Raw genomic sequence first — 24,975 nt, 5'->3', positions numbered from 1 at the left:
ATCATACTGGTTGATGTGAAGATATTAAGCCATCCTTGCATCCTGGAATAAATCCCACTTGTTCATGGTGAATAATCTTTTCAATGTATTTTTGAATTTGTTTTGCTAATATTTTGTTGCGAATTTTTGTATCTGTGTTTATCGGGGATATTGGCTTGTAAATTTCTTGGGTTTTTTGAAGTGTCTTTGTTTGGTTTTGTATCAGGGTAGTGCTGTCCTCATGGAATGACTTCAGAAGCTTTCCTTCCTCTTCAAATTTTGGCGTATTTTGAGAAGGATAGGCATTAATTCTCCTTTAAATGTTTGGTAGAATTCACTATCTGGTCCTGGGATATTTTGGGGGAATTTTTTGATTACTGATTCACTTTTATTACTTATTATTGGTCTGTCCAAATATTCTATTTCTTCTTTTTTTATTGTTATTAATATATTTTTTAATTGAAGTATGGTTGATATACAATATTATATTATTTCAAGTATTCAACACAGTGATTCAACAGTTATATACATTATTAAATCCTCAACCCAACTACTGTAGTTACTATCTGTCAACATAGAAAGATATTACAAAGAACTATTGACTATATTCTCTGTGCTGTACTTTCATCCCTGTGACTAATTTGTGTTATTATTGAGATTTTGTGCCTCTTTATGCCCTTCCCATATTTCACCCACCTACTCTAACACCTCCTTTATGGTAACCATCAGTCACTTCTCAATGTCTATTAGTCCATTGCTGTTTTATTCATTTTGTTTTTAGATTTCACATGTAAGTAAAATCATATGATATTTGTCTTTCTGCATCTGGTTTATTTCACTTAGCATAATTCCCTCTAAGTCCATCCATGTTGTCACAAACGGCAGGATTTATTTCCTTTTATGGGTGAATAATATTCCGTGTGTATATGTACCATAGATATTCCACCTGGTTCTTGATTCAGTCTTGGAAATTTGCATGTTTCTAGGAATTTATCAATTTCTTCTAGGTTGTTCAGTTTTTTAGCATGTAATTTTTATAGTAGTCTCATAATCTTTTGAATTTCTGTGGTGTCAGTTATAATTTCTCTTTCATTTTTTGTTTTATATGAACCATCTCTTTCTTTTTTTTGATGAGTCTAGCTAAAGGTAAAATAATTCTGTTTATTTTTTCAAAGAACCAGGTCTTAATTTCACAGATCTTTTCTATTATTTTCTTGGTCTCTATTTAATTTATTTCCACTTTGATATTTATCATTTCCTTCCTTTTAATAACTTTGGATGTTTTTCTTCTTTTTCTAGTTCATTTAGGTGTAAAGTTAGATGGTTTATTTGGGGGCTTGTTTCTTGAGGTAGGCTTATTTTGCTATAAACTTCCCTCTGAAAACTGCTTTTGCTGTCTCCAAAAATTTAGGATATTGCCATTTTCATTTGTCTCAAGTTAGGCTTTTATTTCCTCTTCAATTTCTTAATTCTAGTTCTATGAAAAATGATGCTGGTATTTTGATTTCTTCACTGACACATAAATTGTTTAGTAGCATGTTGTTTAACCTCTGTGGGGGTTTTTTTCCAAGTTTTTTCCCTTGTAATTGATTTCTAGTATTATAACATTGTGGTTGGAGCAGATGGCTGGTGTTTCTATCTTATTAAATTTATTGAAACTTGTTTTGTGCCCTAACATGTGATCTGTCTTAGGGAATGTTCCATGTTCCCTTGAAAAGAATATATTCTGCCATTTTAAAATGAAATATTCTGCATATATCTGTTAAGTATATCTGGTCAAATGTGTCACTCAGAACCACTCTTTCCTTATTGATTTTCTGTGGATGATCTCTCTTGATGTAAGTGGGATGTTGAAGTCATCTGCTAATTGCCTACTACTATTGTACTACTGTCAATCTCTCACTTTATGTCTGTTAATACTTGCTTTATGTATTTAGGTGCTCCTAACTTTCATGCGCAGATATTAAAATTGTTATAACCTCTTGTTGGATTCCTCCCTTTATCATTATGTAATGCCCTTTATCTCTTGTTATATTCTTTGTTTTAAAGTCTGTTTTGTCCCAAGTACTGCTACCCCTACTTTTTTATAATTTTCTTTTGCATAGAGCATAGAACCTGTAGAGCCTATAGTTAACAATACTGTATTGAATACTGAGAAATTTTGCTAAGAAGGTAGCTATTATGTTAAGAGCTCTTAACTCAAAAAGATAAATGAAGGGGGCAGGAGGAAAAAAAATGTGTCCTCTTGCATGGAATATCTTTTTCTATTTCTTCACTTTTAGTCTGTATATGTGTTTAGGTCTGAAGTGACTGCCTTGTAGGCAGCATAAAGGTGACTCTTGTTTTTTTTTATCTATTCAGTTACTTTATGTCTTATGATTGAATAATTTATAACAGTTACACTTAAAGTTATTGTTGATAGATGTGTTATTGCCATTTTGTTAATTGTTTTCTGGTTGGTTTGTAGTTCTCTGTTCCTTTCTTCTTTGTTCCCTTCCTTTATGATTCGATGACTTTAGGTTTTGTGCTTAGATTCCTGTCTTCATTTTTTGTGTATCTATTATAAGCTTTTGGTCTGTGGTTACCATAGGTTCATATATAACACCATGTATATAGCAGTTTATTTTAAGTTGATGGTCAATATCTTCTAAAACACTACATTTTCATTTTCCCCTCCACTTTTTGTATTTTATACCTTTTCATTTTGTGTACCCCTTAACTAATTATTATGGGTATAGTTGATTTATTACTTTTGTCTTTTAACCTCCATCCTAGCTTTTAAGTGATTCATCTACTACCTTTATTATATGTTTTCCTTTACCAGTTGAACCTTTCATACTTTTCTTACTCTTAGTTACACCTTTTCTTTTCCTCTTAAAAAAGCCCCTTTTACATTTCATGTAAGGCCAGTTTAGTGGTGACCAATTTTTGTTTATCTGAAAAACTCTTTCTCGTCTTCAAATCTGAATGATAATCTTGCTAGTATTCTTGATTGTAGGTTTCTTCCCTTCAACATGTTGAATATACCCTGCTACTCCCTTCTGGCCTGCAGAGTTCCTGCTAAAAAATCAACTGATAGCCTTTTGGAGTTTCCCTTGTTATGTAAACTGGTTGCTTTCTTCTTGCCACTTTTAAGATTCTTTCTTTATCATTAATTTTTAACATTTTAATTATAATTTGTGTTAGTATGGACCTTTTGGGGGTCATCTTGTTTGGGGTTCTCTGTTATTGCTGGACCTGGATGTCTGTTTCTTTCTCCAATTTAGGGAAATTTATTATTTTTCCAAATAAGTTTTCTGCCCCTTTGTCTCTTCTCCTAATGGGACTCCTAAAAACCAGGTGTTAGTATGCTTATTGTTCTAGAAGTCCCTTAACTTGTCCTCATTTTTAAAATTGTTTTTTCTTTTTGCTGTTCAGCTTGGATGGTTTCCACTACTCTGTCTTCCATATTGCTGATCCATTCTACCATATCTTCTTATCTGCTGTTGAATCCCTCTAGTAGATTTTTCATTTTAGTTATTATATTCTCCAGCTCATATTGGTTCATTTTTATTTTCTATCTTTCTGTTGAACTTTTCACTGAGTTCATCCATTCTTTCCCAAGTTCAGTGGGCATCTTTAGTACCATTACTTTGAACTCTTTATCAGGTAGATTGCTCATCTCCCATTTGTTTAGTTCTTTTTTCAGGTTTTCTTTTCTTCTTCCACTTGGAATGTGTATTCCACTGTCTTCTCATTTTGTCTGACTCTCTGTTTCTATCTATTAGGTAGGTCAGCTACATCTCCTGGTCTTGAAGATAGTGGCCTTACACAGAAAGCATCCTGTGGAACCCAGGAGTGCAATCTCACCAAGTGCTCCACAGTGTCCCCTGTGTGGTCTGCATGCACCTTCCTGTGTGTCTGGGTTGTAGCTGCTGTGGGTGTACTGATGGGCAGGGTTGGCATCCCATAACTCTGGCTGAAAGGCCCGGATATAGATGCTCTGAACCTGCTGGCACACCAGGTTAGCCCTCCAGTACGGACCCAGCAGCAACCGCTGCAGGTGTGCTGGTTGGTATGACTGCCCCCACAACTCCCTGGGAGCAAGAGTGCTTTGGAAGGGCACTTGTCCCGGATGGGTCTGCCCACCTGCTATGACAGGGCAGTAGCCACTTTGGAGGGGCTTCTGCCAGGGTGGGCAGGTAGGGCATGGTGGTTTTTCAGGGGACTGCTGGAAAGGGGTGAGCAGTGCTAGCAAAGTGGATAGTGTCAGAAGTGGAGCCCACCAGCATCTGGACAACTAGGCTGAATGAAGGCAAGAAAAATGGTGCCAGTCAGTTTTTCTCTTCCTGGAACCAATTCCTACAGATACCTGCCTATCCAGCACACACCTCAAATTAGTCAATAAGTCTCCTTCATTATAGCCCAGGTACTTTTCAAAGTGCTGCCTCTGTGCTGGGTCTCTGAGGTGTGGCTGACCTCCATACTCCTCAGGGACAACCTGTACCCGCGGTATCCCTCCTGTTTCCGGGTTGCAGTGCTGGGGGACTTGGTTCCTCACCATGTTTCTGCCCTTCCTAATCTTCTCACTGAAGCTTCTTTATGTCTTTAGCAGTGGAGAAGCTTTTCTGCTAGTCTTCAGGTCATTCTCAGAGAGAGTTGCTCATAAATAATTGCAGACTTGCTGGGTCTGTGGGAGGAGGTAAGCTCAGGGTCCTCCTACTCTGCCATTTTCCCCTTGCCCGAAATTGGGCTTATTTATCCAGTGCCAATGCTCAAGGATCTCCTTGGAGTGATCCATGAAATCCAACTGCAGGATGCGTTATCCCACAGCATTGTACTTTAAATCTAAAATGCCACTGAAAGTTAACCTCTAACTATTGCGCTACTTATAAGAGCTTACAAGTTATTGGTAGAAACTTCATATTAAGCTGAAATGCCCCAACATATTTATGGGAAGAAAAATGATTTTATAAGTAATCAAGTGATTGTATAAACCAAAGTAAACTCCTAGAATTTTTCTCAGAAGTGAATATTTTCTGTAGTGTAGGATTTACAACCAATTGTTGTGAGTCTAGGAATATCCAAATTTAAGTTTCATGTTAAGATAAAGAGTGAGTTCCTACACAGTGTAAAGGTTTGTCCTGCCTTTATGTACGGGCTCATGGGTCTCACCAGTGAAGACCATACAAAGCTTCCCCCTCAGTGATCTTTCTGGGTACAGAACTACTCCAGGCTGTATTCTCTCTCTAATTCAGTGTCCTGACAGCTAGCAGGGCTCCCACCTCCACTGCATCTTCCCCTGTGTATCCCTGTGGTTGAGTCTCTGATCTGGTCTCCTTATCATGATGCAGAGATACCTGGAAGAAACAGGGATGTCTGTTACACTTCTGTTAAAGTTGTTCTGTCCTATTTTCTCCAAAGTCTACTTCTTTAGGAAAATTTTTGTTCTCTTTCATTCTTAGAAACAAAACTTCACAATTTAAGTCATTTGGCAACTTTGTGTGGTATCTACAGTCAGTCAATCAATTTCAGATTCAAAAGAGTTTGGAAACTGAACTGAAGTGGGTGGTGGGGTGGGGTAGCATAGGGTCCTCAGAGAGGCAGAGATCAATAAAAGACCAACAAAATGTTGAGATAAAAACATTTAAGCAGTCTAGAAAAATGAATCAGAACTAGTTCAATGGCAAAGGAGCAGGAAAAGTATACTTGGAGATATGCCACTGGAAAAGCACATAGAAGGTTGACAAATTAGGACCTTTCTGAAGCATGCATTTTATATTTAATAAAGGAAAGAGTAAAGACCTTTTTACCAAATTCACATAATTCAAGAACTGAGTAATTCAGCCATGTTAGCAGTGTAAGGCAAAGCAGGTACTATCCAAGTGGGAGTGTAATAAATGATATTGAATTATATTATACTTCAGGCTACTTATTCTAATTTTCCTGTGATGCATTTACCCCCAGTGAATGTGGAAAAGATGGTGAATTTCCTACAGAGTTAGAAATTTTTGTTATACTACGTAAAACTAGATTGATATAGCCACTTACTGAGACATGATTAAAATAAGCTTTCTAGGCCCAGTACTTTACTAGATTTTGGACCATATTTATGCCATACATTCATGAATATTTTTCAGGGAAATTTGTATTTTTCCCTTCATCAAGTTTAATATGTATTAAGTATGTTCTTCTTTTTGAGTAAATAATGTTTAGCTATCTCAGCAAATTTTTGTTAAAATATTGAACTGAGTTCTCCTAATTAGTCATTTAAAACATGATTTAAATTTATTAAATTAGATTAAATCCAGGAGGATACTTATTGGATGTTTAAACTACCCAGACTACTTATACTAAAGGACTTTTTTGGCAAGTTTGGATCATCAATTACTTTCCAAAATATCATACAATATATTACAACTGAGAGGAAGCTCTCAATGCAAGTCAGTATTGAGAATCTATTTCCAGCTTAGGCTGGTGCCTGGATGGGCATATATTTTGCCTTCAAGGAATTTGTTTCTTCTTGGGAGAGATACCTGATACAGAGAACAGTTCTGCATGCTTTAAAAACAAGGGCTGGATTGTATCATTAAGACCAGTGGTTTTTAAGCTTGGCTTTCTGTCAGAAGTAGTTGGAGAGGTTTTTACAAATACAAATTCTGAGGCTCCATCCCCAGAAATGCTGAACCAGTGTCTTTTCTAAACACCCCCCACCCGATGATTATGTTGTAAGTAGTTCAGTGAAAAATGCCATATGCCAAAGTAATTTAGAAAAGGTAGATATCAATTCAGATAGATTCCTTGGGTTAAAGCAGAGTAAAACAGCTTATAACTTACTCCCTTTATTGGATCCAGGTCTAAGTTGCCGGAGTCATTTAAAATCAAGTGGTAATTGAACTGATATCTCTAGATCTTTTACTATACTCCTCTAACCATTGTATTGGCTAATAAATATTTGTAATGGAAAACTGCCAGAAAATTTGCATTTAACTAATTTACTTCTCAGTTTTTTTGAAGTTATGTATTTTATAGATGTTATTTCCTCCCCTTCTTCATAATGATTATCCCATGTACACAGAGAACACTTTTTACATGGTAGCTAATACTGGACATGGTAAATATCTTAAGAAAAAAGAACAAAGAAAACAATCTCTTTGGTCCTACTCCCTCATCAGGTGTTACAAAATCTCATTTCTTACTTTGCAATGAACCTTCTTGAAAGAGCAGTTCTGCCAGTCATTAAGAGCATGGCCTCTGAGACCAAAATCCCTGGTTTCATCTACAGACCCTGCTGAAAACAATGCTTTGGTAACAGTCTGTTCTCAATACATAGCAGCTTTATGAGAATTATTCTGGTGTCTCCTTCAACCCTCTTCCCTCTTAAACTCTGTTTTCCTTATTTCCATAATAAAATGAATTCAGAATTTCTAAGTTTCCTTTACTAGCCCGTCTTCTTCTACCAGTGCCTTAAATGCACGTGTTTACCTCTTCATTTAAAATCTTTTTTTATACTCTACATTCTCTCTGAGTGACTTGGTCTTCTGCTACTGCACCTCCTCCTGTGTGATAATGATTCTCTAATTGATACCCAGTACGGAGCACCTCCTGGCTCTTGTTCAGCACTGCCCAATAGAAGTATAAAATGAGCCACATATATAGTTTTAAATATTCTAGTAACCATAAAAAAATGACTTTAATAATGTATTTTATTTAATACAGAATATATAAAACATTAAACATTTAATTTCATAAGGAGGAAAATTAGTACAAAAAAGTAAATATTTTAATATAATATAGTCAATATAAAATCATTCATGAGATGGTTTACTTTTTTTCATACTAAGTATCCAAACTCTGGTGTGTATTTTACACTTAGAGCATATCTGAAGTATTAGAATATTTTATCTGTACTAAGATTTCATAAAATTTATAGTTGTAAACTAGATACACATATCCATGTGTTCCATAGCTGCTTAAGGGACTTACAATAACTGAATCAAATATCAAAAAATTATTTTCCTTTAATATTCACATCTGCTTGGACAAAATTTGTCCATTTTTTTTTAAGAGAGCTGATTTAACCTTGCTGGAAACACTTATCAGTTTCAGAACTATCTGTCCAAGTAAATTCATTTATTCTTATGTCAACCCTAGTATTATTAACATGGGATTCATAGGGATATTGCATAAATTGAAAAGCAATTCTAAAATTATTAATATCAACAAGACATTCCTCAAATTTTTCTTGGAGAATTTTTCAGACAATTTGGAAAATGCTGTCAAGTGCAATGAAAATCTTTTGAATATTGATTCGTTAGAAAAGTGTGTGAAATCTTATTTATTTGTATTTTAGACGTTTCAGTTTCAACTTAAATTCTCTTACTTTTCCAACTACTTTGCAAATAAACTTTTGCTTCCCTTGAAGCTTCAAATTCAGCTCATTCATATGCAGTGTGATATTGATAAGGAAACATACATCAATGTGCTATGTTTCTTTCATTGATTATTGGATAACTGGCAATTATTTCTCTTGTTTCAAGAAAATCTTAAATTAGAGTTAGCAGTTCCATGACTTTGTAAAACTCTTCTATGACTTAACCAATAAGCATTAGCACAAAATACAAGATAATTAAAAGTTTCTTTTTTTTTTAAAGAGCTCCATAAACTGAGCATTTAAAACATTTGTGTGTGTGTGTATACACACTAACTGTTTTCTAACAACTGCATCCATGGCACTTTCCATAGAGTCTGTTTCAAAAATCAGAACACAAGTATTTTCTATATGTATAATATGTTGTTATAAAGCAATAAGACAAACATCAGTCTCTAGTTTTAAAATGAATTTAAGTCTGGATTTTTCTTCTTTTTTCTTTTTTTTTATTAAGGTATTATTAATATACACTCTTATGAAGGTTTCAAATGAAAAAACAATGTGGTCACTACATGCACCCACATTATCAAGTCCCCACCCATACCCCATTACAGTCCCTGTCCATCAGTGTAGTAAGATGCCACAGATTAACTATTTGCCTTCTCTGTGCTACACTGTTCTCTCCGTGACCCCCCTACACCATGTATACTAAACATAATACCCCTCAATCCCTTTTTCCCTTCCTCCCCACCCGCCCTCCCACACCCCTCCCCATTGTAATCACTAGTCCCTTATTGGAGTCTGTGAGTCTGCTCGTGTTTTGTTCCTTCAGTTTTACTTCGTTGTTATACTCTACAAATGAGGGAAATCATTTGGCACTTGTCTCTGTCTCCACCTGGCTTATTTCCCTAAGCATAATATCCTCCAGCTCCATACATGTTATTGCAAATGGTAGGATTTGTTTCTTTCTTATGGCTGAATAGTATTCCATTGTATTTATGTACCACCTCTTCTTTATCCATTCATCCACTGATGGACACTTAGGTTGCTTCCATATCTTGGCTATTGTAAATAGTGCTACAATAAACATAAGGGTACATGTGTCTTTTTGAGTCTGAGAAGTTGTATTCTTTGAGTAAATTCCAAGAAGTGGGATTCCCAGGTCAAATGGTATTTCTGTTTTTAGTTTTTTGAGGAACCTCCATATTGCTTTCCACAATGGTTGAACTACCCTACATTCCCACCAGCAGTGTAGGAGGGTTCCCCTTTCTCCACATCCTTGCCAGCATTTGTTGCTCTTAGTCTTTTTGATGCTAGCCATCCTTACTGGTGTGAGGTGATATCTCATTGTGGTTTTAATTTACATTTCCCTGATGGTTAGTGATGTGGAGCATCTTTTCATGTGTCTGCTGGCCATCTTTCTTTGGAGAATTGTCTCTTCATATCCTCCACCCATTTTTTAATCAGGTTATTTGCTTTATGGGTGTTGAGGCATGTGAGTTCTTTATATATTTTAGATGTTAACCCCTTGTCGGATATGTCATTTAAAAATGTATTCTTCTACACTGGAGGATGCCTTTTTGTTCTGTTGATCATGTCCTTTGCTGTACAAAAGCTTTTTAGTTTGATGTAGTCCCATTTGTTTATTTTTGCTTTTGTTTCCCTTGCTTGAGGAGATGCGTTCAGGAAGAAGTTGCTCATGTTTATATTCAGGAAATTTTTGCCTATATTGTCTTCTAAGAGTTTCATGGTTTCATGACTTCATTCAGGTCTTTGATCCCTTTCAAGTTTACTTTTGTGTATGGGATTAAACAATGATCCAGTTTCATTCTCTTGCATGTAGCTGTCCAGTTTTTCCAACACCAGTTGTTGAAGAGGCTGTCATTTCCCCATTGTATGTCCATAGCTCCTTTACCATATAATAATTGACCATATATGGTTGGGTTTATATCAGGGCTCTCTAGTCTGTTCCATTGGTCTATTGTTCTGCTCTCGTACGAGTACCAACTTGTCTTGATTACTGTGGTTTTGTAATAGAGCTTGAAGTTGGAGAGTGTAATGCCCCCAGCTTTATTCTTCCTTCTCAGGATTGCTTTGGCTATTTGGGGTCTTTTGTGATTCCATATGAATTTTAGAATGATTTGCTCTAGTTCATTGAAGAATGCTGTTGGTATTTTGATAGGAATTTCATTGAATCTGTATATTGTTTTAGGCAGGATGGCCATTTTGACAACATTAATTCTTCCTATCTATGAGCACGGGATGTGTTTCCACTTATTGGTATCTTCTTTAATTTCTCTCATGAGTGTCCTGTAGTTTTCAGAGTATAGGTCTTTCACTTCCTTGGTTAGGTTTATTTGTAGGTATTTTATTCTTTTTGATGCAATTGTGAATGAAACTGTTTTTCTGATTTCTATTTCTGTTAGTTCATCATTAGTGTATAGGATGCAACAGATTTCTGTGTATTAATTTTGTATCCTGTAACTTTGCTGAATTCAGGTATTAGATCTAGCAGTTTTGGAGTGGATTCTTTAGGGTTTTCTATGTACAGTATCTTGTCATCTGCAAACAGTGACAGTTTAACTTCTTCCTTACCAATCTGGATGCCCTTTATTTCTTTGTGTTGTCTAATTGCTGTGGCTAGGACCTCCAGTACTATGTTGAATAAAAGTGGAGAGAGTGGGCATCCTTGTCTTGTTCCTGATCTTAAAGGAAAGGCTTTGAGCTTAAGTCTGGGTTTTTCATCTAACATAGCTGAAGCACTGACTTTCATGATAGAAACTAAATTTTTCATATCTAGCTGAAATTCTTCTGTAGCTAATGTAAAAGATTTGTAAGTATCTATGTTGTAAACTCTAATTTTAGATAGCGAATTGACAATATTTCTCATTTGGAGGTCCTTTTAGGAAAAATATAAACAAAGTAATAATTAGGCAGTGTTCGTTATTTCCAAACTCTTGCCAGAGTGCCCTTTCTTAAAACGCATATTTGAATAACTATTCATTTTCTCATAAAAGTTCAAAAGATCATCACGCTTTCATTGTCAGGTCCAGGCTTCTTAACACTCATGTGAGTGATCTTGTCCCCCAATCTTCCCAACTTTGCCTTTTGTACCCCTCTGCTTACACTTTCATCCAGCTATGCTGAAATTGTGTAGTTCTCTCCAAAGGCCATTTTCTCTTACTTCTCTATGCCATTCCACTTTTATTTCAGGAAGACGTCCTGTCCCCTCACCTATTTTCCTCCTACTGTTCCTTCAAAACTCAACAGAGAAATCACCTTCTCTGGGAAACCTCTTCTCCTGGTCAGCCTGGCATTGGTATTCCCTTCTTTGTCCTCCACCTCACCCCAGCACCTCTGAACAGTCTGCTATAGCACTTATTACACTGTATTGTAATAGTCCCCACCAAGTGGGAAGTTTTTCTGAGGGCAAAAATGGTGCTTCTTGTCTGTTTTCCTAACATGCAGAGCAGCCCCTGACATATCATAGGTGCTCAGAAAGGGTTTTGGCATATCCATGGACTATCACATCACATTTATATTGTGTGTTTCAAAGGATATCTCGCTAAACTTGTATCTGTACACAGATAACCATCTGTGTGTAAGGTTTCTACTCTTCACTTTAGAAGTAACACATCACTTTAAAATATAATAACTGGATAGTTGGATGTCTTACTTTAAATGTTTATTAGCATTTTCTTCTTATTCCTCTAAAAAAGTTCTAGTCATCAATTTGTTTAGCATGACCTAAGTTTTGTCATTATATTTGTGATGGTTTATTACTAAATATTGTTTATGTTGCTGATCAATCATCTTTGTCTTTTTTTCTCTTGGTCCAGCTCCAACAGAGGCCACTGTGCACCCGCATCTAGGTAAGATAACCATGAGGCCAGTTATCTTAGTGCCACATGTAGTTGTCTTCACTCCCCTGGCTATGTAAACAGATGGTACAGAGGTGAGGAAATAAATGTTCTGCCCTCTCTGACTTGCTGATCATTCACTGAAATCAAACTCAGGTCCAGATTATGCTTGAACCACAGGGTCTCACCAAAGAGGTGGTCATGCTGCCCTAATGGAAGGACTTTTAAACCTGTTAGTATGTTTGTCCATGGGATCCTGTTGAGTCTGATCGTTTGACCAAGGGTGCAAGTGCTGAATTTTCTCCAGAGCCCTTACCCATCTTTAGCAGTAGAGTAGAGAGGCGGTGAATATGGAGTGTTGAATGTAGGAAAATAAGGTCTTTCAGATTTGAGATATACCTGCTCAAATTGTACTTGGTTGTAAAAAGAGAAATAATTTGGTCATTTTTTCAAAATTGGAAATTGAGGCTGTTTCAATAACTCCGTGCTCTGTCTAATGGCACATGTAGAGTTACCATGTCTCATTTTTCTCCTGACCTTTCACAGTGCCATGTACTTAGCACACTACAGTTCTCAAGGTGAGGTTGTGTAGTCGTTAAGAGCACTGATTCTGGAGCCAAACTACCCGAGTTTATTTCACCTTCACTGCTCACTAGTCACATGACATTGAACAAGTTACTTAACCTCTGTGTGCCTCAGTTTCCTCGTCTGTAAAATAGAAATCATAATAGTACCTACCTCCTGGGTTTGTCATGAGGATTAATGAATCATTATTTGAAAGCTGTATAGTTGGTGACATAATAGCATTTGGAAAGAAATAAATACATGAACAAATGACCACTGAGGCTTATTACCCTTTGTGAAAATTCTCTAGAGAATAAGTGATCTTTAAGAGTTAAAGTCCAATATAAGATTGTATATCAACTATACTTTAGTAAAAAAACATTTTTTTTAAATGCTCATCTGTGTCAGTGAAGATTTATTTTAAAAGCAATTTCTACCTAACACTGTTTAATAAGAATGAAAAACCATCCCAGCTGGCTGCCACCATCTCAGAGGTCTCTCGCGGGGACGTGCCAGTGGTCAGTTATTTCTCCCTTGGTCTTTTCCTTTCAGCCTATAAACCCAATTAATTTGTTTTTCTCTTTGGAAAATCTGCCTTAAGAAGCTTGACTTTTATGTAGCGTTACAGCTCGGGGCTCCTCTTCTTTGACAGATGAACACAGGTGCTTAGGAGCCTGCCTTCGGGCAGCCACATGCCCCGCAGTGGCCCCCCTGCGTCTTGGCCCGGTGGGGCATTTGAGAGAGCTGTACCCTGTGGGCATTTCGGGCACTGCATCTAACCGCTCAGAGGAATCATTAAATCACTCCCACGCCCAGCACACATCACAGTATTCTCCCCAGTGTAAATCCATATTCTCCCTGTTGTTGTGCCTAAGACTTCAAGTCTGAACAGCTATTCCTGTCCAAACATGCTGATTCACTGGCTTTCTGGACTTCATTATGTGCTTACCTGCTGGCATACCCATTCTAAAGAGGGTGAGGATGGCTATAGGTGGCAATATCACCAGAGAGAATTTGGAAATACACTTCCTAATATTTGGAGGTGATTTTAATTACCCAGTGAATTCAGTGAATGATATTCGAGTGAGGGGAAAAAAAGGGTAAAATATCAGCTTTAAAAAAAATTAAAATTTTGGTTATCTTATTATTATACAGATATGATTTTAATTTTTCCAAAAAATATGTGTACCAGTTCAAACAAAATTGTACAGATCCAGAGAATTTATATTAGCTGAAATAAACTGTTTGAGCAAACCATGGGAATCAGATGAGAATGTTTTTAAGCTGTACATTCATTTTTCACAGCCTGAGTAGAAATAATTATCATTCCTCACACAACCTTATAAATGAGCCCACTTCCCTTGTAGCTCACCATGAAATTGTTTCTACTTGCTTACCCTCAATTCAGTAGAATATATTACATACTTTACAGTTTAGGAAGATATTATTTGCTCTTGGCATGCCCAAAGATCTTGTAGAGTTTAAAAATGGGTGTTTAATACATCTCAAGTGTAATGATAGTATTTTTTAAACTATGTATGGTTCATCGGCGTTCCTCCTGACTTCTAACATGACTTTATTTGGGAGTTTTACTTACTCATGTGGATCATTTTTCCTGTGCAGCTGTTACAGGAAAAAAAAGTTAACAAATTGAAAATAAGTTAACAAATATTACTCACTAAATAAAAAATGAGTGAATATAAGGATTGAGAGAAAACAAGCCAGGGTAAAAGGGATAGCAGAACAAAGAAAAGGAAATGGGTTAGCAAATACCTACAATATTAGCTAACAATAAAATAAACAGCCAGAACATTCCATCCCCTTTTATGCTTTAAACTGAGCTAGATACTAAATATTTGCCAGGTGTGTCATGCTCTGAGAGGCAAGTCTTGTATGACCTCTCCTTGTAGGTTAGTGCTGACCTTGACGTCCTTGCTTCTCATGCCTGGTGACACCGGTAGGGTTTCTCTTTGGGGCCTCTGGTTTCCAGGCTTCTAGGTATCTAAAGAGCAGAGCTTTTACCCTTGTCCTTTAGTGGTTTAGAGGCAGAGTAAATATAATCTACTGTCCATTTAAAATTCAGTTTTAATTTAAAGTACTGTTATTCCTCATAAATGCAGCATGTTGACCCTTTTGTGTAGCTAAATCTATTGTTTAGTATAATTCTTTCCTAAATACTTCATTTTTCTTTTAGCTGAAATACACAGTGACAGTATCATCCTGCGAGATGACTTTGACTCCTACCACCAGATGGAATTGAATCCAAATATATGGTAAGTTACAAGACTGTGCCTCACTTTGGTTTGTTTCGTGCAGAAAAGAAAAGTTATGCTGACTGCTCCCCTGGAGCAGTTACGTAAAATTAAATCACTCTTTAATGCTAAGGTATCAGGGATAATTGTTCCACTGGAGAACTAAGCTTAATGTATACTGCAAAATGTTTCCTTCTTGACTTGAGGAACTGAACCTAGGTGCCCATCAAAGCCATGGGTATGGTTAGATGTTTTTTCAGTTGTATAAGTTCTTTACATAAAAAATGTTATGCTTTAATATGTCTAATAATTGCATTTATGCCAAGCAAATGCAGATGATTTGAGTCATATTTCCCAATAACTTCTGTTATTGGATCACCTCGTTACTTATACTCCAATCTCTCCTTTGAAGGCTGTTTGGGTGCAACTCCATGGGGTTTTTAGGGCAAAGAAATAATAAACCAACACTCATTGATTAAAAATTTCTTTAATACATAAATGGATACATGAATTTGTTGGCAGTTCATTGTATTTTTGTTGACTTTGGAGAAATAGGTCTACCAACCTAGAGCTAGAATCAGTCTGCATATTTTGAGAGACTATATGAATGTGGGTTTTCTATAATAGTAAATGTTTTGTATATACAATTAAGAATTCAAGATAAATTACAAGCTCTAGTGTAAACTTTCAAATTGCAACCAAAATTCAAGCATAACTCAAGACTAGAGGGAGAATAACCATTTTATTCTCAAATGTCATCATATGATATTGTTTTTCTTTATTTTCATTGTTCAAAAAATATTAAGCAGTAATTATTTCAGTTACATAGTAAATTAAAAATGGATATGGTTCATTCTCTCAAGTAGCTTTTAGTTTAGTAGAGGAGACACTAAAACCATTTTTTAAAAGTTTATTATCCAGGATAGAAATCCCTCAGATAGAGGGATACAGATATATACTGCAGTTCCAAAAAAGGAGAGATGATTTGAGTGAGAGTCTCTTGAAGACAGTGCCCCTTGATCTGAGAGTTGAAGATAACATATAGATGCAGAGAGTGCTGGTGCTTAAATAAAGACAGAGAAACTATTTATGCCTTTTCTAGAAAGAATTACAGATATAGATAGTATAAATGTGCAAAAAATGAGATAAGACAGATTCACAAAGTCTCATAATTTATATGCAATTTAAAGAAATAATTTATCAATAAAATTTTACTTCTTAGTGAATGTATCCTAAGTATAAATTTCTTAAAGTGAATTGAAAATCTTTATTAAGAAAAGGCCAAAAAAAATTACTAAGCACCACTTATCCCAGGAAAAATTCCCTACTTTCTTTGGCATTTGTTTTGTTTTGTTTTTTAATATTCCATTAATATAGATGTTATCAGATGATTTGTTTCTTTCAAGGTAAGTTCATTTCTGTCAAGCTAATTCATTTTCTTCAGTGAGTGTTCCTGACAAATACAAAATGTGACTTATGTGTTTCAAATTCTGTTGTTTTTTAAATCAATAAAACATGATTGATTTTGTTTCACTCATTTTCGTGACTTATCTGATATTCGCTTTCTTGACCAAAGTTATGGATTTTGTGTCCCTTTTACTTAAGCTATGGCCTATCCTACTTAAAAAAAAAAACAATACAAAACTTCTTTAGCTTTAAAAAGCCACCTACTTCTCTCTTCTATCATGTTTAGAGTAATATTGCTTTCTCCCTTATTGTCCACAATCTCCTTCATCTAGCCTTTTAAAGAATAAAAAAACCCAAACAAACTATGAAACTCTCATCATATGAGAGATGACTTCGTTGCAAAGATGGCATTTGCTCTGATATCAGGCAGGTCTAGTTTGACCCTTGACTAGCCATTTGCCAGTTGGGTATCCTGAGAAAAGCGAAAATTTTGCTTCACCTCTATGAGCCCATTTCTTTGTCAATAAAAGTCAGACGAATACTGTCCTTACAGCTTTGTTTTGAAGTTTGCTGAGCCTGGAAAGATCTGGCACTGCGCCTGGTGTGGTAGATGCTCTTACAAGCTGGTCCCCTCCCACCCTCGCCCATTCCACCCTGTTGGTCTGTTGCCCTCCCTTCACCTTTTTCCTCCCATTCTCTCACCTTCTCTTTCTCCCTCCCCCAATCCTTCTCTTCCTTTCTTCCTCTTATGCTGCATTTGCACACTGGTCTCCTTGATTTCTCTAAGCCCAGATATAACCAAAAATCATTATTATTAAAATAATCTTTAGCTACTTTATTTAAATGAATCCCCAAGTCTCCCCATTGAATTTGGATGAAAAATAGACATGCAATTAAATGTATCTCTATTATATAATATATGAAATATATACTAATGAAAATACAGCAGAACCATAGAGAAGGGAAAAAAGAGGGTATTAGATGCCTTAACCCTTTAAACATAGACATAAACTCCCTAACATCAGAAGCCACCTCCCAGTAAAATCGGATATCCCGGCAAAATATTTCCAATAAAGTAACCAAATTCTAATTTGTTTTGGAACCTCATAGGCAGTTTTCACTTTCCTGCAATCTGTTTTCTTTGGTACACATGTTGGTACCTGCATTTTGTCCCTTATGATATTGTCTTTGACTCTCCTTACCCCACAGAATTAGAAACCACTGGGCAACACTGTGGCAATGTGGAGAGGAGAGTCCTTGCTGCCAATGCCATAGCTCCCAGCCACTGCCACACACAATGGCCAGACAGGAGCCAAGTGCCTGGGGTGCTGCTCTTTGCCCAGTTCCCATATCATCACCAAGTAATCCACCGCAAGACAAAAATGTACTATTTTTATAAGCATGTTCCTCCCGAGGGGTTCAAAAAGCACCACATGCATTATTTAATTTGTAAATTGTAAGGACAGGCAAAAGGAGAAATTAAGAAACTAAAGTCATTTCTGTACAATGATGAAGTGGTTGATCGGTTTAAAAATTAATCACTGTACAGCTTATTTGTTTCCATTAACCTCATCTAATGAAATCAAGTTATTTTCACTACATTTCATATAATTCTTGATATCCAAGTTTCTTATCTTAAGTACAAATGACTGTACATAAAAAATAAGGAATATAAAAATGATATTACTATTAATATGAATGAAAATACAGCCAAGTTACTACTATTCCTAGTGTTTGATAGCAGTTGGACTAGAACCAAGAAACTTTTCACATAAACTCAATATTGAATGTACTACCTATATACTTGGTTTAAATATTAGATTTGATTTAAAAATTAATAAATGTACTTGACAAAAGCCCAGTGATATAAAAAATAAAAATAAGCCTTCCTCCTACACTAGACCTATATTTGCATTTCTCCAGAAGCAATAACCATAAACAGTTTCTTTCAGTTCTTCTAGGAATTGTTTATGCTTATACCTAAGTGTTGCAGTTACAAATTCTGTCCACAAACTTGGGTATCAGAGAAATAAAATGCCTTTTTTCTTTCATAACTCAGCTTCTCCCAGTGGTGGAAACTAAGTTTCAGTTTGCCTTGGCTTGCCCTCTCTCATCTCTCTGATGTTGCAATTAAGTTTCAGAGGGCTTATTAGTGCAAACTAGAGGGTAAGACGCACCTCTGGTCCCCCAGTCACGGGCTCCTGCAGCAGCCGCCTGGGTCTCTTCTTGGCTTTGGTGACTGGTCTGCACAGACAGCCCCTGCCCTTGTCCCAGCTTCTTTCAGAGCAGTGGCTCTAATTTATTTACCAACTGGGGGCACAGAAACTGTTCGGCTGCTCTGGGCCTGGGCCAGGGGCATCTTTGTGAAGCTATGCTCTATTGCACTACTGTGCAGCTAAGTTTCTTCTGTCTTGAGATGCAAAGCAGAGTCCTTCTGCTTCTTCTTCCCCAGATCTCTCCAGGGCTCTGCTAGGGAAGTGGGCCTTTATCTCCCTACTCTCTAAGCCACTTCTGATTGCTTTGTTTGAATGAGAAATGGCAGTGAAGTTACAAGTGAAGAGAACAACAAAACCCTTCATGGGAATATAGCAGCAGCTCAGACTTGAAGGGAGTGAGGCGTCTCTATGTGAACTTTGCCCCGATGGGGGACTGCACACTGGTATACATCAGCCACTTAAGTAACTTCATCAGTTCCAAGGTGCCATTGAACCCCCAGTGGTGAGAGAGAGTGTGGATGGAGCAACACCAGTTTAGCAGAACTTCTGGCAACAGTCTGTTATTGTGTTCCGGTTTCTTTGCACTACTGTGCTGAACTGTCATTCATCTAGAGACAGCCCTCCAACCAAAACAGAAAAAAAAACAGGTGGGAAGAAAAACCTCCTATAGCTAAATTGAGAAGGGATATAAGGACCTACATATAATACTTTATCTCATTAACACTTGACTTAAACATCTACTATTTATAACACTTCACTTAAACATCTAATACTTATACATCAACTATAGTTTCATACTTCCTCTTTCTGAATTGAACTATTTTAGTATGTTAGTATTTCATATAAATGGAGAAAAATCTCTATTTTTTTTTTAGAAATATTCCTACTAGCCAAAAACTAGGAACATCCCAAGTATCCAACAACAGGAGAATAGATAAACAGTAATACATTGATACAATCAAATAGTACTTAGCAATAAAAAGGAATGAATTATTGAACATTGAAACAACATGGTTGAATCTCAAAAATATTATGTTGAATGAAAGAAGCCAGACCCAAAATAGTTATTCCTATTAGGCTCTACTTACGTGAAACCTAGAATAGGCAAAATTATCTTTAGTGCTACACATAGGATCAGTGGTTGTTTCAGGGCTAAAGGATTAACTAGGAAGGAACTTCTTAGGATGATAAATATGTTATGTATCTTGAGAGGGCATGGGTTACATAGATGTGTGTATTTGTCAGAATTTGAAACCTGTGTATTTCACTGTATGCAAAGTTGCCTCAATAAAAATTTAAAAAAATAATAAGAAAAACAATGAGAAAAATAAGAAATAGGAGACATTTCTGATTCATAATTTACAGTTACAAAGAGTTTGGAGAGAGAGAGTTAAAGAAACTAAACAGTAAACAAATTCTTAAAAATGACTTAAGTTTTCTTAAGAAGTATCTTTACCCTCCAAACAATTACAAAGTCATGGGGAAGTCTTTGTTTTGCTTAACTGATCATCCTTTAATGCTTGTTTTCTGAAGATCACAGAAGGCATCCAGAGCTATAATATCACTAGGCTCTAAAGTTCCAGGGGGAAACATGGGACTGTTAGAAACACGATGATAAATGGCAGCCAGATGACAACAGATGTTTCCCCTCCAGCACAATAATAATAGCAGAGATGTCCTATTCAGCTGAGATCAGGGAAGAACAGGAGTCACTCCTCAGAAGAAGCATTTTAGATGACTAAGTTCTGATGCCAACAGGGATATGAGACATCAGGAAGACACACATGAAGTTGTCTCAAAGCTTGCAGTCACGAAGACCTCTGTCAATCGGTTTATCATACAGAAAGCCACATAGTTTAAGCTAAGGGAGCCAAAGCCATGGATGTCATTGCATAGGATTGCTTGAATCAAGAAGAGATTGGAACATTTCCATTTTTATATATAAAAGATCACACCACAGGACCAAGTAAATAGAGATCATAGACTCTGCTTGCATCTGGTAATCTCCTGAAAAATGTTAATTTATTGGAGCAATTTTCCTGAGGTGAAGCAAAAAGATTGGTGATTTGAATCATTGAAGCTTCTTTTCTTTGAGAAAAATGGTTGTCCAAACAAAGAATATTAAAAGATGGAGATTTTAGGCTGGGGGATGAATTACTTTAGCTGGAGCTTTATTCAGTGATCAATAGCTTAGCCTATAAGAGAAAAGAAGCCAGCAAGCAGTAAAATTACCTCATAGTCCATTAGTATTTTGGACCCCCATAAATAACAAAAAGAGTGGGGACTCCATTTACTAGCCAAGTGTGAAAACTACAATTTCTAGGTAATCAGAAGAATGTTAAGACTGACACACAATGTCACTGGAAGAGAAGCTGAATAAAAGTCCATCTACCTTGTTCACCGTCCAGTAGGCCTGTGTCAGAAAGCCAGGAAGACAGTGCTGGGCAAAGGTGAGCACTGGCCACAGACCCCAAAGGCCCTACACCACCGCTGGAGGATTGCCCAGGGATATTTTTTGTAATAATAATGACATAGAAGACATATAATCAAATAGGCTTCCCTGTATAACATATAGCATTAACCTTACATTTTTTCCAAAGCAGGTGACTAAGGGAGACTGTGAATAGATGAGAAAAGTCAAGCAAAATAAATATTCTCTCTGATGGCATACTTTTGCCAGAACTTCTCACAGATCTGTGTATCTTGGGGCTATAGAATTATAATTTGATTTTTTGGGATTTATGGTCCGATAATCTCATCTTTTGTGCATCTTTCTCTAGTTTTTCTCCCACTTCCTCCCTCCTGACTTCTGCACCTCTTTCCACTATTGCTCACTGTCTTCTCTTTTGTTAGTGACTTTTTTCCCTTATTACAAAACTCTCCTCTAACCTTCCTCCCCCACCTTTCCTCCTCTTTTCTCACTGTGATCTAAGTGCTCAGGGGAAAAGCTTCATCTACAATAGAAAGGTTAACCAGGAGGTGTCCTACTAATAAAATAAGGTATGAATCTGGAGGCTTATTATTTCCTTCTTTAAGCTCTGTTTTGGATGACAGAAATAAGAACTCACTCAATGGAATTAAATGTCAAGTACATTTGAAACAAGTGAGAAAATAATTCTTCAAGCAGCATGTAGTGGAATTCACCATAGTAGGAGGTCAGAATATTGCATGCAGTAGTAGGATATTAAAAGGCTTATTTTACCCAAATAATATTTGTCATTGTACCTGTTAACAAAGAAGAGATCCAATTTTTAAACTCCCTAGTGAAATAAGAAGAGTTCTGTTACCTTCCTCAGTGGGAAGTAATGAGAAAGGATGAGCTATAAATGGAGTTTGTCATTTTTCACATTTAGAGCAAGTGTTCACTCCTTAGAAAAAAAGGCATGACATTGTTGAAGGTGATATTTTTCTCAGTCTTATCAAGTGAACTTTCTTGGCTGTTTTTCTAAAAATAGTCCACATTTACAAAGAGAATAGGATTTTTCGAGATTTTTTTTTTAAAGCTTGTTCTTCACTAGTAAACAGTCTTGCCCTCTTTATTATTAACACTGTCTTCATATAAAATATGGTCAAAAGTTGAGTGTTCTGGTTTTTGAGGCTTGAATGGAAAGTACAGGGAGCTCCTGTATCTCCAGAAGAAGTCAGCTGGCTGCCTAACTACCAAATGTCCTACAGGGTCCCTTTTGCTTTGATGGAGTCACCAGCCCTTGATCTGGACTTGCTTTGCAAGCTCACACATCAGATTTTTTCAGCACATGCAATGTGAGCTGTACCTGGAGGAAGAGACATGTTGTCTTAGGGTCAGGAAATTACAAGAGAAATTTTCTTTTTCTTGTTCCACTTTTTATAATCAGAACAAATATTAAAATTATTTTTATAACTCCATTCAGAAATGCTGGTAAATAGACAATGCTGGGTCATAGAATACCAGATTACTTCTTCTCCAGCCAAGTCCCAGACACCAACTCCTCCAGAGGCAATAAATTGTGGCTAGATAATGCGATGTCCTCAGTATTGGGGAAAAATGGCATATATCTCAAATAAAAATTTGATGATACTTGATTGTCAGTGAGTTTCCAGGGTGATTAACTTGTTTCAGCAGAGTGCCTCCCTAAAGGCTGAGTGATTTCAGTCTGATCTAAAAAGAAGAATGAGCCATGTAATTAGACTGCTCTTGAGACAATAATATTTCAGTTATTTACTTATTGTTATCAGGATGATGTCACCAGTAACCATTCATAAATCTCTGTGTGAAGGAGCTGAGCATTCTCATTAATCCTCCTCTTTCCATCCTAAAAGTCCTGGGTGAATTATTGCAGTACATGGGGACCCCAGATTCTAGGGACATTTCACTTGGGTTTTCTCTATGCCTACTGAAATGGTGCTTCGGAATGTATTCCAACCTAATAATTTGAAAATCAAGATTAAAAAGATAATTACACCTTCAAAAGAATACCCTCTACAGCACAAATATACAACACACATAATTCTTTATCTTAGACAAAAACAGCCAACTAAGTAATAAAAAACAAAGAGAATTGACTCCCAAATAACAAGTTTCAAACTGTCAAGGAGCTTGTTATAGTGAAAAACAAAAACCTTGGTTTTCTTTGTTTATGGTTTGCCCCTAGTTGTGTTGGTCAGCCAAGTACCTGCCTTTATATTTACTGATTCTTTTTTGCTTTTGTCTGTGAAAATACAGTAGTGTAATAGTGTATATATAAAGTAGTGTTGAACTATCTAAGGTTGTATGTGGGCAAAAGACTATTGAATTTGATTATGTCCTTCAGTATAGAGAGTTCATTCTTAACATTTTCTACGAACTACATGACATTTTTCTTATTTTTGTACATTCCATTAGCAAAATCCTCTATCCTACAATGAAAAAAAGGACTTTTAAGAAAAGTCATTGTAGCTTTTCAAAATAAACTGACAGTAAAAATGATGACAAATGTTTTTTGAAGTGCACATTGTTTTTATAGAATTGGAGTATTTTTCTCTTACCGGCTGCATTACAGTGGAGTGGGAGGAATATAGGACAAGGAGTCTGGGAACCAGAATTCTAGTCCTGTTCCATCATTTGTAAAATGAAGGGGTGATAAGACTCGGTGATATTTCAGGTGTCCTCTAACTCAAATGTGCAGCGATCTGTGAACTCTAGTAATAGATAAGCTTCATGTGGAACCTAAGCGTGTGATAAATAGGTTGAGAAGGCTTAATAAATTCAGGCTTTGCATGATCTTGGGGAATAGCAGGCATTTCCCTTAAAATGTCCTTTAGTCATAGTGTTCTTGGCAGAATATATTTTGATGTAGATGATTTGTATAATGTGCCATGGTATTTGTCAGATTCTTACACTTTGTTTTTCATATTGGGAAAAAGAAAAAGAGGGGAATATTTTCTTAGATTAGAGAAATATTCAGTATTTTGCTATTAGGTAGAGAAGCAATTCATTTCTAATCCTTAGCCTGGGAGGTCGCATTCCTTTTTAAACAGTCTTTTTAACTGAGATTATTTAACACTTCTTTCTTCCCACCAGTTCCTGAATATGTTATTTAACTTTACAAAGTTAGTAATTTGGTAATCACTAACCATCATTTTCAATTGGAAAAATTCAGTTGTGAGGTAACAGTTTAAATGTTGGTCAACAAACAGCACCTTTTTGCTTTGGCTTTAAGCCTGAAGAAATTGGACAACTCATCATCCAGTAAATTGAACTCCAGTTCTTAGGAACTCATAGACCTTTTCCCTAAGGCAAAAATAGGATTTCAGACTACTAGTATTCATAGAGAGTGCACATTGGGGTTAAGTATCTGACTCTTCTCAACCAAGTTAAATTGTTAGACTCAGAGGCATTCTGAGAAAAGAAGGGGATAGGACTTTAATTGCTTTAAATTGTAGGGTGAGCCAGAAATTACTTTTCTTGGAATGTGGGTGTTTGTTTATATCTGTAGATTTTTAAAAACCACCTCATCTCCCTGGCCTGGGTCACTATTTTCTCCTAGGAAGCCATGGCCACTAGTTGCCCTTTGTGCTATTTGGTATCCATCAGAATTTTTGCTCCTCAGTAATCATGATTTATCTCTATATGTGTAGTTGTACAATGCTGAGGTTTAATGATAAGAAAAATATTAGGAAGGTCATGTTATAGATTCACTATTAGAGAAGTCATCTTGATGGGCAGCATGGATTGTTAGGAGCATGAAGAGAAATGAACTCACTGCCAGTAATCATGGAAACGTAAGTGGATAGACTCAAATCAGTACACACTGAAGGGCCACAATGGTTAGAGCTTTCCAGAAACCAGACTAAGGACAATATGTTGTTCCCCAGGGATCCATTGTTGA

The 24,975-nt window shown here is 36.3% G+C and overlaps 1 protein-coding gene across 2 annotated transcripts in view; it reads left to right on the top strand.

Moving 5' to 3' along the window:
• The window catches only part of RELN (reelin), a 514,773-nt gene that overhangs the window by 243,118 nt on the left and 246,680 nt on the right, over positions 1–24,975 (top strand). For both annotated transcript variants that reach the window (XM_037001388.2, XM_073238979.1), the window contains exons 5-6: positions 12,169–12,201; positions 14,948–15,026. In XM_037001388.2, coding sequence (XP_036857283.2) covers positions 12,169–12,201; positions 14,948–15,026 — 112 coding nt within the window. The remainder of the gene's footprint in view (positions 1–12,168; positions 12,202–14,947; positions 15,027–24,975) is intronic.

The sequence above is a fragment of the Manis javanica genome, chromosome 6 (assembly GCF_040802235.1).
Source record: "Manis javanica isolate MJ-LG chromosome 6, MJ_LKY, whole genome shotgun sequence".
NCBI classification, from domain to species: Eukaryota; Metazoa; Chordata; class Mammalia; order Pholidota; family Manidae; genus Manis; species Manis javanica.
This window is presented reverse-complemented; position numbering and strand designations above follow the sequence as displayed.